The sequence below is a fragment of the Sinocyclocheilus grahami genome, unplaced genomic scaffold (assembly GCF_001515645.1).
Source record: "Sinocyclocheilus grahami isolate Dianchi unplaced genomic scaffold, SAMN03320097.WGS_v1.1 scaffold739.1, whole genome shotgun sequence".
Lineage (NCBI taxonomy): Eukaryota > Metazoa > Chordata > Actinopteri > Cypriniformes > Cyprinidae > Sinocyclocheilus > Sinocyclocheilus grahami.
Window position 1 is genome coordinate 527,228 of NW_015505918.1, and position 12,321 is coordinate 539,548.

The 12,321-nt window shown below is 38.7% G+C and overlaps 1 protein-coding gene across 1 annotated transcript; it reads left to right on the plus strand.

The window, feature by feature from the left end:
* Positions 1–2,074: 2,074 nt before the first annotated feature.
* Positions 2,075–12,023, plus strand: LOC107560700 (complement factor H-like). The gene is made up of 14 exons (XM_016244947.1): positions 2,075–2,186; positions 2,416–2,583; positions 2,674–2,779; positions 2,887–2,963; positions 3,099–3,281; positions 6,060–6,086; positions 8,235–8,411; positions 8,492–8,653; positions 8,788–8,964; positions 9,741–9,803; positions 10,370–10,431; positions 10,855–10,981; positions 11,428–11,622; positions 11,761–12,023. The coding sequence occupies exons 1-14, from the start codon at positions 2,117–2,119 to the stop codon at positions 11,955–11,957; spliced, it is 1,791 nt and encodes a 596-aa protein (XP_016100433.1). The 5' UTR covers positions 2,075–2,116; the 3' UTR covers positions 11,958–12,023.
* The last annotated feature ends 298 nt before the right edge of the window (positions 12,024–12,321 follow it).

A 12,321-nucleotide genomic window follows, 5' to 3' on the forward strand; every position in this document is an offset into this window, starting at 1 on the left:
GAGTCCCGAGGTGGGCGTGGCAACGCGGTCACCTTCCGGGTCCAAGTTACAACGGCCTGCCGCCAAACCTTCACCCCGTGGTCAGACCTTGCATCCTCCAGGCAGGAATGCTCCTGGAGCAGGTCCCCAGGCATTCTGTGGGTTGCACGGATGCCTCAACCACCGGCTGGGGACCACGTACAACGGGCTTGCAGTGTCAGGGGTTTGGACGGGGCCCCAACTGCACTGGCTGCCTCGAGTTGCTGGCAGTGCACCTTGCCCGGGGCCGTCTCAAAGGGCGCTTACGAGGCAAGCGTGTACTGGGCTACGTTGACCGGACGCAAAGCTTCAGGACCTCAGACCAGCTCTTTGTCAGTCACGGAGGCCGGCAGAAGGGGAAGGCCCGCCTCGCTGACAGATATCTGTAGGGCTGCGGGCTGGGCGACCCCTAACATGTTTCGCTAGATTCTATAGCCTTCGTGTGGAGCCGGTATCCTCCTGTGTTCTCACCTCAAACGGGTAGAAGCACTGAGAGGCCCCGGCTTCGGGTCGGCTTGCAAAAACCACTCCAGAGAGTCCATATAGTAGACCCTGTTGAGTTCCTCCGTCCCCTCGGCAGCCAGACGTGGCGGAGCGTCCGGCGCCAGGCCTTCACTCGCTGAATCCTCGAGAACCGGTAGAAGGCTGGGTTCCATATGCAAGACCTAAGTGGATCCCATATGTGTAAAGTCCACGGTATAGCCTTGAGCCTGTGTTTCCCCGGTAGACTTCTGCCATTCCAAGAGGGTTCAATCACCTCCATTCTTCTATATGCACCTAAGGGATGTCCATATGTGTATTGCTCCGTATTGTAACCGAGACGTTACTTTGTTTCCCATGTCTTGACTGACAGCTCTCGTGTTGCCATGTTGAGAGAAATCGGGAGTAAGTACAGAGGCGTTGTGTGTGCTGTGATGTTACTGTAATACTAGACTAAATATGAACATTATTTACTCTTCTCACTGCACAAAAATAGATTCAGTATTCCTCAAAATGAATGAAAACAGTCAAATGCAAACTCAGAATAGTATATAAGCCTGCAATAAAATATGTTAAATAAGACAAATATAATTCATGTATTTAATCCCATTTTATTAACCAATGTCTTTGCTACTGACTTTCGATGATCTAATTCAACCATACTAATAAGAAAAAATTACACATTTGTGTTTCATTTGTTATTGCTGAATAGTGTTGAACTTTCTTCTCCCACATCATATTCTTCATGTAATTTGTTTGAGCTGTGCCCTCTGCTGTACAGACGTGAATTTGCATTTCCTTCAGCCTCAGGCGTATTCAGTTCACTTCTGTTGTGAAAAGGGCTTTTACATTTGTAAAATAACTTTTTTATATTAAAAACAAACAAGCAAGCCCTGCCCAGATTTAAAAAGTAACTCAAAAGTAACATAACGCATTACTTTCCATAAAAAGTAACTAAGTAACGTAATTAGTTGCTTTTTTAGGGAGTAACGCAATATTGTAATGCATTACTTTTAAAAGTAACTTTCCCCAAGACTGTTCATAAGTAACTGTAATTTAATTACACTTTTTTACTCAGTAACTGTAACTGATTACAATTACATTTATTTTGTAATGAAATTACACAATTCCATTACATGTAACTACTTACTCCCCAACACTGTGTACTATTGCAATGTGTGAAGACTTGAAAGTGTTGTGAATCTTCATCTCACTCATTTCTAATGAGACAAATTAATTCATCACATAATGTTCTTCTTGAATCAATATATAAAATACACGAACCATTTAAAAACATCTAACAGAATTAAGCAGTAAATATGGCAGTTATTTTGGAATCTGCCTTTTACTTCCTGTTCATACGTTACAGAAATTTGACCTAACAAGTTTGACTTCTCTAAGGTAACTTTTTGTTGTGTCCAAATAACAAATATGAATTGATGCATCAGATATTTATATACTTTTTTTTTTTTTTTTTAGGAAATATTGCTTGTGCTCAGAGAGGTCTGGCATAAGAAATACGTCCTTTTGACATGGGTAAATGATTCACTTGTTGATCCCCAAGCAGGCAAGAGTTTCAGAGACAGACCAAAAAAAGTATTTGTGAACTGAGCTCAAAATGAGAGTTCCTGTAAAACTCCTCGGCTTCGTCTTTTGGTTGTTTTTCTTAAATTGTGCCCGATGTCAAGGCAAGTGATTTTGTTGTTGTTGCTATTTATTTGAATGTCTTTTTCATTTAGATTTTACTGACTTCAATATAAATATTATATTATATGCAGTTCCTAAAACATTTAACTGTACATTTATGTAGCTTTAGAGCGTGTTGACTAGTTGTGCATGTACTTCAGAATTTAATATACATAAAACAGTTACCTATAAAACAGTTATCTTTGCGTAACATTTGTTTGTGCTTCTCAGAATGTCTTAGAGAGAACATTAAATATGAAAACACAGAACCAGTTGAGAAAGCTTCATACGCTGATGGTGAAACAGTGAAAGTGAACTGCATAACAGGTTATACTGGCTTGTATAGATTAAACTGTGAAAAAGGAGAATGGAAAAAATCCATTGAGCGACCATGTGCAAGTAAGAGAATTGTCAACATGATGACGATATCATTTTTTCATTAACAAATCAGTGTTACGATGTTAAGTTAAATTTGTTTGATTTCTGCAGAGAGAAGATGTAGTCATCCAGGCGACACACCAAATGGTGATTTTAAACTTAAAGAGGGGACGGAGTTTGTTTTTGGAGTAACAGTGGAGTATACTTGCAAGAAAGGGTAAATATGCTTTATGCTTTTTTATTCTGTTTTTTTTATGATATGAAATGTATACTTTCCTCTTTGAGTTTGACACTCTTGTACTTGTAAAAACATTGTGTTCACAGGTATGAAATGACAAGCAGAATCAATCACCGTACCTGCAGAGCTCAAGGATGGGACAACGCTGTCCCTGTCTGTGAGGGTACGATTTAATATCACCATCATAGAATACTGACTCATAAGCTAGAAGAGAATTCTAACTAAAAAGATGTATAGATGTATTATTGAGTGATTTGTTTTGTTGGTTTCTTTATTTGTTATTTATTTTCATATTCAGTGGTGAAATGTCCAGCCATTCGCACAGATGGGGAGGTGACTGCATCGGGTAACACAGAGGAGGGACGTTATGGTGATGTTATTCACTTTGAGTGTGTATCTTCTGACAAAATGATAGACGGACATAATGACATTCGCTGCGAAGAGACGGGAAAATGGAGTGATGCTGTTCCAAAGTGCAAAGGTTCATTTCATTTTTTATATTTTTAAAATATGTTTTACTTACTACTTACTTTTTAAAATAACTACTTACTACATTGATTATAAATTCAAATCATTATTTCAAAAAGCTGAAGATGTTTTATCATTTGTCTTGTCGGTTTTTTCCCCCTTTTTTTCTTTTATTTTCATTTTAGCATATATATATATATATATATATATATTGTAAACATGTAACATGCTATTAAAATACCAATCGTATCATTTGAGTGTTGCTAATAAAATCTGTACATACCCGTGTACATGGATATGACAATAATAGTACTTATAGGGCTGGGCGATATAGCCAAAAAATATATATATATTTTTTTTTTTTCATAAAGTCAATATTGATAAATGTAGTACATATGTAGTGCAAATAATTATCATGATAAATGTCAAATTTGTATTTAGTTTAAAAGCAAATTTTTGATCCTGAGTGAAATTTTTTGAAACCAGACAGTTAACTGTACGAATTGGGATCTCGCTTCGAGAGACCAATCTACTTCGAGTGTAAACTAAACGAGCCAATGCACATTGGCATGCGATGATTGCATCCAGCTGCCACTGATCACAGCGTGAGCATAAAAAGGCAGCAAATGCAACGCATACCAGCTTTTCGCTTCGGAGCCGAGCAACAACATCGTTCTGCTCCTACCAGTGTCTTCAGTGAACGACGAGTTCAGCGCGCTCTTGGAAGCTTTTGTGTTGGCAGATGGCGCTTCAGAGGAGGTCGTTCCTGTGTCGAGTGGGTTGCGCACTTCAGGCTGCACTACCCCCTGTCGTGCTGCAAGCGGCCTTCTCCCCTGTGCGCCTCAGCACGTAAAAGATAATTTCCCTAAAAGAGCCAATTTTCTCTAAAAGAGCTTACACGGGTGCGTCTTTGTAAAGACGACGGATCGTCTTTTTAAAGATGCCGTTTCACCCGGACGGTGGCAATGCCTGAATCGGATCCAGAGATGTCAGCTATGCTTTCCCGGGCCGCCGAAAGGGTAGGGCTTGAGTGGAATCCTCCACCGCGTCCCGAGCCTTCGAGGTTGGATGATTGGTTTCTCGGGGTGGCTCGCACTGGTTCTCAGCACCCCGTCCCAGTGCCTTTCTTCCCGGAAGTGCATGAGGCAATCACCAGGTCGTGGACGGCACCTTTTACTGCCAGAAACCGGCCTTCTAGCTCCTCCTCCCTCACCGCCCTCGACGGTGGTGCAGCGAGGGGGTATTCGGCGATCCCCCCGGTGGAGGGGTCGGTAGCATTGCAGTTGTGTCCTAGGACCATCTCCTCCTGGCGGGGAGACCCATTGCTCCCTTCCCGGGCCTGTAGGCATTCATCTGGTCTGACCAGCGGTGCTTATAAGGCTTGCAGGGAAGCTGCCTCCGCCTTACACGCTATGGCGTTACTGCTCCTCGTCCTCCCTGACCTTGCACAGCATCTGTGCGAGAAGGCTCACTGGGGAAAATGCATACTTGCGCAGGCCCCGCAGCCAGGTGTAGGACCCAGCCCTAGCTTTGCTCTGTCCCGTCCGAGCCTTGAGATGCTACGTAGACCGGACACAAAGCTTTAGGACCTCAGACCAGCTCTTTGTCTGTTACGGTGGCCGGCAGAAGGGGAAGGCCGTCTCTAAGCAGAAGATGGCCCACTGGATTGTGGATGCCATCATCCTGGCTTATCAGGCACAGGGTGTGCCCTGCCCGCTCAGGTTGCGAGCTCACTCTACTAGGAGTATTGCATTCTCCTGGGCGCTGGCTCGTGGCTCGTGAGTGGGTAGTGCTACGATAACAGTGACTGGTCTTCCTGTTGCGAGCCCCGGCCTATACCACAAAGGGGCGCAGGCAGCTCGCACAGGACACTGGAAGGGTACTTTGGTAGATATCACAATTAGTGAAAGGGAACATCTCTGTTACATATATAACCCTTGTTTCCTGAAGGAGGGAACGGAGACGTCATGTCCCGTCGCCACGGCTGCTGTACCACCGCTGAGCGGCCGGGTCACCGGCTCGGCTCCTCAGCGAAAACCTGGTATGCATTGCATTTGCTGCCTTTTTATGCTCACGCTGTGATCAGTGGCAGCTGGATGCAATCATCGCATGCCAATGTGCATTGGCTTGTTTAGTTTACACTCGAAGTAGATTGGTCTCTTGAATCGAGATCCCAATTCGTCAGTCACCGACGTGACTTCTCCGTTCCCTCCTTCAGGGAACGAGGGTTACATACGTAACCGAGACGATTTATCATATGAAACATTGCAAATATTTGCTAAACAGGTGAACATTTCACATATTAACATTACAAGTTTTGTCTCCTAGAAATGCACTTAGCTGGAATTGGGATGTAGATGTACATTTGTTCATTAACAAAAACAGTAACATCTGTAAAAAAATTTAAAAACCTCATTTTTATAGGGTAAAATTTAAATATTCTGACTTGGTTATGATTAAAATTAACCATTGGTCTTCTATAGTATTTAGATCATGTTAACCATAGATAATCACTATCATGATTATTATATCATGAAAGTAACGTCTAGGTTACTTGTGTAACCCTCGTTCCCTGAAGGAGGGAATGGAGACGTTACGTAAACATTTACAAAACAAACAAACTTTCGAGCTGCAGGAAGCCCATTTGCGTCCCATTTGATATTTCCTTTTTGAAAAGAGGCCATTCTGGTCAACAAATATTTGTAAACAGAAAGAATGTTCAGCTTCATTTTGTTTGACCTCTAGAAAATGGATTTATATGCAGTTATTTTCTGTTTTCTTGTATGTTTAGTGACACGTGGATCTTCAAACACTGCAGGTAAAAATTTTTTTTTTTTACTTATTTGATCTAAAAGGCTGATGTACTTGTTATTATTAAAGGAAAGATGTAACATTGCTATTCAAAAAAAAAAATTTGTTTTGCAATATTGATTTGTTAAAATAGCAGAAAACTAATTTTAGTTTCTTTACTTCAAAATAAAATGTTTTTAACTAAACATAGTTATGTAACATGTAAACATCTTACAACCAAAAAAAAATGCACTGGTATGTTACAATTACTTATTACACGGCTCTGTGGAATACTTGATTCTGATTGGTCAGTCGCGACATTCCGAGGTGTGTTATCCCTCGATATCAACCGGTAAAAGCTGATAACACAGACTCATCCGGGTAACTGAAGTTGGCGCTATACTCTAGGAATAGTATTTCTTGGTGGAAGCTTTGCATTTGGTTAGCTAATAAAATATTAAAACTCAATTTAATATTATGTGTAAAAAATTTTTATGTCATCCTGGTATCGGACTCGCTCTCGTTTCATACAAACGCAGCTGCTGCAATTTTGCGACGATTGTTTTATACACTGTAATGGATTATAAGATATAACTAACAAACTGGTAACATTTTAAAACATTTCGTCTTAAATCAATATCTTTTATCGCCTTATGTATATGGTGAAATGTTGTGTAATAAGTGGTGTGACTGCACCGTATCTCTTAAAGGGGTCATATGATGCGATTAAAATTTTTCCTTTCTCTTTGAAGTGTTACAAGCTCTTGGTGCATAAAGAAGATCTGTAAAGTTGTAAAGACTAAAGTCTCAAATCCAAAGAGATATTCTTTATGAAAGTTAAGAGTCAACCATGCCTACCTAAAGCGGCTCATTCTAACATGCCCCCACATGTCTACATCACGATGTGGGAAGATTTACATAACGCCGCCCAAATGTTAACGCAAAGAAAGAAGGCGTAACTTTGATTCTCGCTGTAGTATTGTTACTGCCGCCGCCATGTTGTGAAGACGCTGTGTGTTTCGTTATGAAAGCGAAACTACTTTGTTTGGCCTTCCAAAAGAGGACACAACTAGAAATCAGTAGTTAAGTTTTATTTACAACACTGTTCCAGAAGAGTTCAACCCAAATATTCAGATGTATGCAGCGCATTTTATGGAGTACGAGGACTGTTTCCTGGGAGAGTAGCCTACAATGCCGGTGTCTGTTTCTATAAAGTGGGTCAATTCCAACTTTGCAAGGACAGTCTGGCGCTTCTGACTCACAGTCTGTAAGCATGTTTTCATATTTAAAGAATTTGTCACTGATGATTCAAACGCGAGTTTTGAGCAGTGTAGAGTAGCGCTGGTTGTTTGTCATTTCTCCGATCACAAATGCAGACATGGTTTTATGTTTATGCAGCGCGATACGCAACGCAACGCGTAATAAGACAGTATAAGTCATTATAATCAGTAATTATGTCCCCACTGGATGCAACAAATGCCTCATTTATAATGAGTTTTACCGGTTTTGTCTCATTGCGCGGGGACACGTCATCACAGTATGGTAAGGGGCGTAACATTTCCGTCACACACTTGAGGAATTCGGCCAATCACAATGCACTGGATAGCTGGCCAATCAGAGCACACCTCGCTTTTCAGACCGATGAGCTTTGTAAAAATCGACGTGTTTCAGAAAGGCAGGGCATAGAGGAGAAACAATAATGTACAGTATGTGGAAAATAATGTGTGTTTTTTTTGCCTCTAACCGCATAAACACATTTAATTACACCAAATACACAAAATAATGTTCTTTTTAGCAACATCATATGACCCTTTAAATGTCCGTCTCGTTTGAATTTGCCACTTGCTTGCAACAGCAGTCTTCAAATATTTCAACTAAAATCAATATTTTTGTGTCTAATTATTTACTTATGTGGCAAGTAGCCATGTAATAAGCAGGATAATGTACATCCAGCCAGGTGTTATCGCAGAATAACCCCCTTCAGGGTGATAGAAAAAAAGATCCTGATCACCTTGTCGGGGGTTATTCTGCAATAACAACCGGCTGGTACATTATCCCTCACATACATTACAGATAGAATAACTTTTTCAATATCAAATTATTATATATCTAAACGGTAATAGCAACAACATATGAAATAAGAATTTTGAAGAGTTTTAAATCTGTTTCCTCACAGCAAATAAAAAATTGTGCCCTGATCTATCTGTGGAAAATTGGTTCATATACAGCCACTCCTTCAATAAGGAAAAAATATTTTACTCCTGCAACACGGGTTATAAACCATTCACTGGAAACTGGTGGGATTCAGTGACATGCAGCAAAGGATCTTGGTCTGACGAGCCTCGCTGCATCCGTGAGTTTTATTATTGTCAGTCTCAGGTGTTTGAGGAATGATAGTGCACTGAAAATGCTTCCTGTCGTTGGTCTTTTCAGGAGAGGAAGAATGTGGTGCTCTTCCTAGTGTTCACCATGGAAAACTAAAGCAAACCCGTCGTGATCGAGAAACTGCTGAAGTGGAATGTGATCCAGGGTTCATATCAACTGAACCCTTCATAAAATGCACCAATGGTAGATGGGAGACACCAGTGTGTAAAGGTGAGTCTCAAACTCTTATTACATGTTTGTAATATGAGCAGCTGTGCATACAGTGGGTTGGACTATATAATCTCTCAACAATATTAAAATCAGTCTTATTGGAGTTCATTAATTTCAATACATTTTTTTTTCAGAGGTGCGTTGTGGCATTCCTCCAAATGTGGAAAATGCAGTAATAACATCTGAACCTAAAGAATTTTATTTACCTGAATCTACCGTAACATACGTATGTCGAAGCTCATACTTAATGAATGAGAAAAGTACAGTTTTCTGCCAAAGTGGAACATGGGAAAACACACCAACATGTCAAGGTGAGGTTTTGGTTGGTGATGATAAAATGTCTTTTAAAACTGCAGATTAGAAAATGATTAGACAATTATTTTAAAATTAGAGATTATAAAATGGCATTCTTATAGGTGAAAATCAAAATAGATATTTGAAAATCAGGACGGAATAACATCAAAACTTAATTCTGTGGTAGTGCTGCCAATATTTACAAAGTCAATTTGCTGTGAAGACCTAGTGAAATCATCATTTGAGTTATGGCACTCTGAGTCCATCTGCTAATGTAATGTTGCATGCTTTTAAAATTGACTTGTTTTTCTTTTCTGGGAAAACAGCAGAAATACTGATCACTCATCCTGCACTGCACACATTTTTGTCAGTGTTTCAGAGCCAATGTATATATTTTGTATATATTTGTATATACTATTTTGCATATTGCTCCAAAAATATTTTACATAATGTTAGTATTTTATATATTTAACTACAATATATATATATATTATGTTGTATAATTAATATTGTTTACATTTTATATTATACATTCTATTTTATAATATAATTTCATATTTTGATGCAATTTTGATGTTTGTTTTTATTTTATGATACTATTTTTATATTGAAATGCATGCAGCACAGTAATCAAATTAATTGGTTCACATATTGAATCAAACTTCACAATAATACAGACTTCATGTGATGTCATGCTGACCTGTGTCCGAATACTTTCTTAACAGTGAGGAGTTTTCAGAGCCACACGCTGCCCCTGCTGGTAGATTAAAGTCTTTTTTTCTGATTTTAATAGGACAGAGAGAAATCACCTGTCAGTCAAATGGAGAATGGAGCAGCCCTTTATATAAATGTGAAGGTAAACACACAGCAAGTAAAAGCTTCTGACTGAGCAAAGATAGATTTGTGTAACACATGGAGGATGCTTGCTTGACCAGATCTTTCTGTTTTTAGAAACAAAATGTTATGTTGTATAATTAATATTGTTTAAATTTTATATTATACATTCTATTTTATAATATAATTTCATATTTTGATGCAATTTTGATGTTTGTTTTTATTTTATGATACTATTTTTATATTGAAATGCATGCAGCACAGTAATCAAATTAATTGGTTCACATATTGAATCAAACTTCACAATAATAGAGACTTCATGTGATGTCATGCTGACCTGTGTCCGAATACTTTCTTAACAGTGAGGAGTTTTCAGAGCCACACGCTGCCCCTGCTGGTAGATTAAAGTCTTTTTTTCTGATTTTAATAGGACAGAGAGAAATCACCTGTCAGTCAAATGGAGAATGGAGCAGCCCTTTATATAAATGTGAAGGTAAACACACAGCAAGTAAAAGCTTCTGACTGAGCAAAGATAGATTTGTGTAACACATGGAGGATGCTTGCTTGACCAGATCTTTCTGTTTTTAGAAACAAAATGTGTTGCAAAACTCACAGAGAACATGAGATCAGACGAACACCCGGGGTCTGAGGTCTCAGTGAGACCAGGACAAACAATAAGTTTTTCATGTGTTGGGAGTGGATCTACATTACAAGGACAGAAAAAAATCTCCTGTCAGTCAAATGGAGAATGGAGCAACCCTTTTCCTAAATGTACTGGTAAGGTCACAGCGTTTACTTAGTCGAGTTTTATTAGCAGTGTCTGCAAGCATCACTATTGCTCATTTTAAAGTAGATGCTAAAGTTTGGTACAAAACTCATCAGCACACAAGTTTCTCTTCACTTGAGCCAAGAAGCAAACAACTAGCAACCACCCAGAACAGCCTAGCAACAGCACAAAACAACCTATAAACTAGCACAGAGGGGACAAGTTTGCATGGATAAACAAACATGACTCAAATTTGATAGTTTCTGAATTTAATTTGGATCTAGTTTTTATTATAACATAATCTGAGGTCTCAGTGAGACCAGGACAAACAATAACTTTTTCATGTGTTGGGAGTGGATCTACATTACAAGGACAGAAAAAAATCACCTGTCAGTCAAATGGAGAATGGAGCAACCCTTTTCCTAAATGTACTGGTAAGGTCACAGCGTTTACTTAGTCGAGTTTTATTAGCAGTGTCTGCAAGTATCACTATTGCTCATTTTAAAGTAGATGCTAAAGTTTGGTACAAAACTCATCAGCACACAAGTTTCTCTTCACTTGAGCCAAGAAGCAAACAACTAGCAACCACCCAGAACAGCCTAGCAACAGCACAAAACAACCTATAAACTAGCACAGAGGGGACAAGTTTGCATGGATAAACAAACATGACTCAAATTTGATAGTTTCTGAATTTAATTTGGATCTAGTTTTTATTATAACATATTACATTATATCATATGTGTGTATATCATATCATTATATGATATCGTATAATATATTCTGAATATCTCTTCAACATATTGTCTTTTTCTTAAACATTTTATTCAGATTACCTCATTCTCAAATTTGTAATGTGTATTAAATATATAACATGTTCTAGGTCAGACCACCAGGTGTGGACCACCCCCAGACGTGAACTTTGCAGATACAATAGAATTTAAAAAAGATGAATACAATACGGGGGAGAGAGTTGAATACAGCTGCTTTAATAAATACACTTTGGATCTGCGTCAATCTTTCTCCAAATACTTGACCTGTGAGCAAGGAGAATGGAGAGGGAATATTAGGTGTTTAAGTAAGTATGAACACGCTTCACCATATATATCATATAAACACATCATGATATAGTCTTGTAGTTTAAGTTGTAGGTTGTGATGATTAGTTAATGAATGTATATTGTGACACTGATAGAGACATGCTGGGTTTATTTCAGAGCCCTGTACAGTGACGGTGGAGGAAATGGATAGAAGAGGTATAGAGTTGGCCCATGTTAATCGGCAAAAGATGTTCGCACCACATGATGATTACATCAGCTTTGTGTGTAAGAGGGGCAAAGTTTCAGTAGGTTCTGCCCTAAGACAACAGTGTAATGATGGAGTGATGGCTTTACCTGAGTGTGTGAGACAGTGAGAGTAAAACATTGTTGAAGCAACAAAAATAAATGTAGCAAATAAAAAAATATTGTTCCCAATTCAATTTCTAGATTTTGGATTTATTGCAAGTAAAACTAAAGAAATGCTAAAAGCAACATTTAAAATGTGCATGTTAAAAAAGACATTAAACCATTTAATGCCAGCTAAGGGATATGTACAATATGTATTAAATAAAATAATAAAAATAAAAAGTAGCAAAATCTCTGTAAGACCAAAGACAAAGTTGCAAATTATATATACTTTTTTTTTTTACCTTTCTGACAATGAAATGATGCTCTTAGTTCCCCACCGATTACAAATTTGACCACTACATGCTTTTATGTATTATGATCATGATTTAT